This window comes from Aplysia californica, unplaced genomic scaffold, assembly GCF_000002075.1.
Source record: "Aplysia californica isolate F4 #8 unplaced genomic scaffold, AplCal3.0 scaffold00924, whole genome shotgun sequence".
Taxonomy (NCBI): domain Eukaryota; kingdom Metazoa; phylum Mollusca; class Gastropoda; order Aplysiida; family Aplysiidae; genus Aplysia; species Aplysia californica.
In genome coordinates this window covers 23,742-28,014 of record NW_004798194.1, presented here as the reverse complement: position 1 = coordinate 28,014, position 4,273 = coordinate 23,742, and the positions used below count along the sequence as shown (strand labels likewise).

Genomic DNA, 4,273 nt, shown 5'->3' with positions numbered 1-4,273 from the left:
ACACACACACACACACACACACTCACAATCACATAAACAAGTTTGCAACACACACACACACACACACTCACACACACACACACACACACACACACACGCGCGCGCGCGCGCGCGCGCGCACGCACGCACACACAAACACAAACACAAGTACACGCATGGGGACATAAAAAATCATGAATACCCGCATCTATTTTGTAACACGCAAAACTCTACTTTTTATGTTTACCGGTCATTGAATATTTATTTCCTCATTGCATGTCTGAATTCACACTGGGATCTAAAACGACTCTCCCCTCTCACGTCTTGCCCCTTCCCTTTTCTATATGTCTATCCATCCATCCATTCATCTGTTCATCCTTCCATCCATCCATCCATCCACCCATCCATCCATCCCTCCATCCCTCCATCCATCCATCCATCCATCCATCCATCCATCCATGCATTCATCCACCCATCCGTCCATCCACCCATCCATCCATCCATCAATCCATCCATCCATCCATTCACCCATCCATCCATTCACCCATCCATCCATCCATCCATCAATTTCTGATTTGTCCAACTTTATTCTGGGATTATCTAGCCCATGGCAGCCGGTAGCGGCATCCCTCTGATCAAGTCCTACCTGAACGGAGTCCGTGTGCCTGGACTTCTCTCACTCAAAGCCTTCATCGCAAAGTGTGTCGGGGTCATCCTCTCCATCTTGGGAGGGCTCGCATGCGGAAAGGTACGTAAAATCATCACAGAGATGAAACAAATGATTTCGTTTGTTTTAGTAGAGGTTTTACGGCGCTTGCAACTGCATAAGATAATATTATGAGTGCCAGAAGATTAGGGGTGTTACAAGAGGGTAACAAACATAAAAAAGAAGAAGGGGGGATAAGGACGATAGATGTTTGATAGGAAAGAAAAAGCAGACCACACCAGAGCACCTGCCAACCACCCACAATGATTTCGTTTTAGTGAGAGTTTAACCGCACCTGTAACACAAGTAGGTTATATAGGTGCCGACGATTAGAGTACTGGACGTGTTGCTAAAGAGTAATGTACAAATAAAAAGAGGATGGAAGATATGGAGGACAGATGTTTGATTAGTAAAAAGGAGCAAACCACACCAGAGCATAAGCTAACAACACACTGGAAGAACTGAATTCATAAAAACCATGCAGCTCAGAAAGCATTTTAAATGAAATGTCAAACTGCAGTTTGAGTCGTATTGATGGAGCAGATAGAAACATGAAGTTTCCTAATATCCAGGAAGACGTGTGCGTGTTTGTGTGTGTGTGTGTGTGTGTGTGTGTGTGTGTGTGAGAGAGAGAGAGAGAGAGAGAGAGAGAGAGAGAGAGAGTGAGTGTAAATGTGTGTATACGTATGTGTGTGTGTGTGTGTGTAAGTAAGTAAGTAATGTGTGTGTGTGTGCGTATGTGTGTCTATGTGTGTGTGTGTGTAAGTAAGTAATGTGTGTGTGTGTGTGTGCGTATGTGTGTCTATGTGTGTGTGTGTGTAAGTATAAGTGTGTGTGTAGTTTGGGAAACGAATTATCTTAGAGAAATCTGGCAGTAAAAGGTGGGTTAGTGGAATTAAAGCTCACCTTTCTAGTATCTCACTGAGTTTATGTGTAGTCCATAACGAGTAAGCAAGATAACACCCTAAATATTTCTGGTGTCACAAAAACTCATTAAAAGATGCAAATCTCAATCATCGTATGCAATTCTAAAATTTGTAATAAGTCGAGGATGTACTATATTATGGAAATGTGACGTCATTACCGTTTTTATCCGGTAGTTTATTACTCCCCTGTGCTGTATCTAATTCAAAAACATCTTCCGTCCCCAGGAAGGTCCGATGGCTCATTCGGGCGGTATCATGGCAGCAGGTCTTGGCAAAGGGAGGATACCTTGGTTCAACAAAGATATCAACGTGAGTGAAAGATACTTTTGTTTGATAATAGTGTTGGTGTCTTTCGTGTCACCATTGCTTTGTCATTGTTATTTTTGTAGTTATTGTTACTGTTATTTCTGTTATTGTTTTCTTTAGTTGTGTTGCTCTTATTGTTGAAGATAATCATATTGATGATTATTACAGAGAGGAGGAGGATTTTGAGGAAGAAGAGGAGGAGGAGGAGGAGGAGGAGGAGGAGGAGGAGGAGGAGGACAACGAATAGGAAAACAAACGGATCCGTCGACACTTCCGTCGACACTAGAGATGGGCACGAGAAGTAGTGGGAGGAGTAGTTGGAGGAGAAACCTTTCTGCATCAATGACTATAGACAAAATAACGCTTCTCCTTCAGCGAAGAAGGAACCAAAATAAAATAAAAAATGAAACATTGACCGTTTACTTTCAGCTGTACGGTATGTTCCGAAACGACCACAACATCCGAGACCTGGTGGCTGCCGGAGCAGCTTCCGGTGTGTCCGCGGCCTTCGGCGCTCCCATTGGAGGCACTCTCTTCAGTGTGGAGGAAGCTGCCAGTTTCTGGAACACTGAGCTTGTATGGAAAGTGGTACGTGGCCCTAACGTACAATTAAGTACGATACTCTACCAAAGACAAGTAAAACGATCCTGTACCTGTTGTGTAATTGTTGAACTCTTCGTCTAACGTGCAAAAGTCGATAGTTCGACTCAACATAAGTAATTTGTTTTAGCGAATATTATTGTCTTTCTATATAGATGTAGCACCTCACATATCCCGAATTGGCCCTGACAGGAAAGGTCAAGGCCGCCGGCCTCCTAAATTGTCTACTTGTGTCAAGGGGGGAGTAAAATGTTGCTGGTTACCCGGTTTTTCTCCAAATAATACAGTGTTACTGAAGAGATTAAAGAATTATTGTTATATCCGAAAAGAATAAAAGTTGACGTCTGGATATTGAGTACCTGTGCTGAGGAACCGGTTAAAAGGAATAAAACTGTCAAAGGCACTATGTCGTAGGCTTAAAGCGGGATCTACAATTATGGCGTCCATCTCTGATTAGACCGAACATACGGGGTACACAACTTGAAAACTCACCAAAAAAATTAAGTGTAAAAATTATTTGTTGTGTTTTCGAAACAAGTACGTCCACACTTGAGGTCATTATAATGTGTAACTCATGAGATTTAGCGTAGAATAAAACAAAAACCAAAAGAATAAAAGATTAACGGATTGTACGTTAAATAGACTTGTTATTAAGTAATTGATCGGCCGTATGACTCGCAGGAAAGGAATGTGGAAATACGTCCATCTATCACACAATGCGCTGAGAGGAAGGAGTTTTAAAATGTTTTTAAAAATGACAGGCCATTACGACATGTAAGAATATTTTTTCACTGCTTGTTAGTCCATCGATCAGAAGACAACTGTTTACGTTGATGTATTCACCACTAGTCTAAAAGTCCTTTTTGAATCACAACATTCTTTTGTCTTCAGAGAGACAGAATAACCTTGCGCCCACTGTCAGTATATTAATGGTAAAACCTCTTGGTTGAGTGTTAAACAGGGTAGCTGAAACAGGTTTTAGACGAATGTTTACGGGCATTTTCCTCGAGTAAAGTATGATAATATATCAACCTTTGCTATAAAAGAGGGCAGCCAGATAGACATTTGGGACTTTAAAAATGGAAAAGTTGTTATATGTTACACTTGTGCTACAATACTTCGACAGTTATAAATGTCATTGTTAAACAAATGCCCCCAGGGGATCAATAGAGCTGCCTTTAGTTGTTTTTTTCCTTGGTTGAGATTGCAAATTATTTTGTCCTTGCTTTTGTTCCCCAGTTCTTCTCTGCTATGATTGCCTGTTTCTCCACCAACGTGCTTCTTAGTGCCTTCGAGGGTCATCCAACGCAACTGTCTAACCCTGGTCTCGTTAGGTTCAACACATTCCCCGTAAGTTTGAGCTTCTTTTACGTTTGTTTTTAATTGCCAACTTTCCCACATCTGTGTTTGTACTTATACCAGCTCCTTTCTTTATGCTAGAACTACTATTGTATGTTTCCATGTAAAACGCTGTGACACCTACCCAGAAATGTTGTCGAAATGTCAAATAAGATCCTTTTAGTAGAGCTTGCTAATAAAGAATAATCCCCAGTCTCGACCTATCAATATAATTGTACATGGTCATTTGCAAATACAATTGAAAGTTCACACAACGCTGGGGACAAATGAGTGACTTTTCTGTACTGGCATTGGTAACTAGGTAATCAATGTAAGACGTGAAAGTTTTAAATTTGATATGAAAACACACGCTCTTCTCTCTCCATTGATTTCTCTCTCTCTCTCTCTCTCTCTCTCT

The 4,273-nt window shown here is 41.2% G+C and overlaps 1 protein-coding gene across 1 annotated transcript in view; it reads left to right on the top strand.

Annotated features, from left to right (window-relative positions):
- Nucleotides 1–4,273, top strand: part of LOC101863064 (chloride channel protein A) — a gene marked incomplete in the record, with an annotated part of 79,438 nt that overhangs the window by 53,403 nt on the left and 21,762 nt on the right. Inside the window, 4 exon segments of the mRNA XM_035972956.1 lie at nt 584–727; nt 1,837–1,920; nt 2,347–2,505; nt 3,757–3,910. Of these exon segments, the coding sequence (XP_035828849.1) occupies nt 584–727; nt 1,837–1,920; nt 2,347–2,505; nt 3,757–3,910 (541 nt within the window).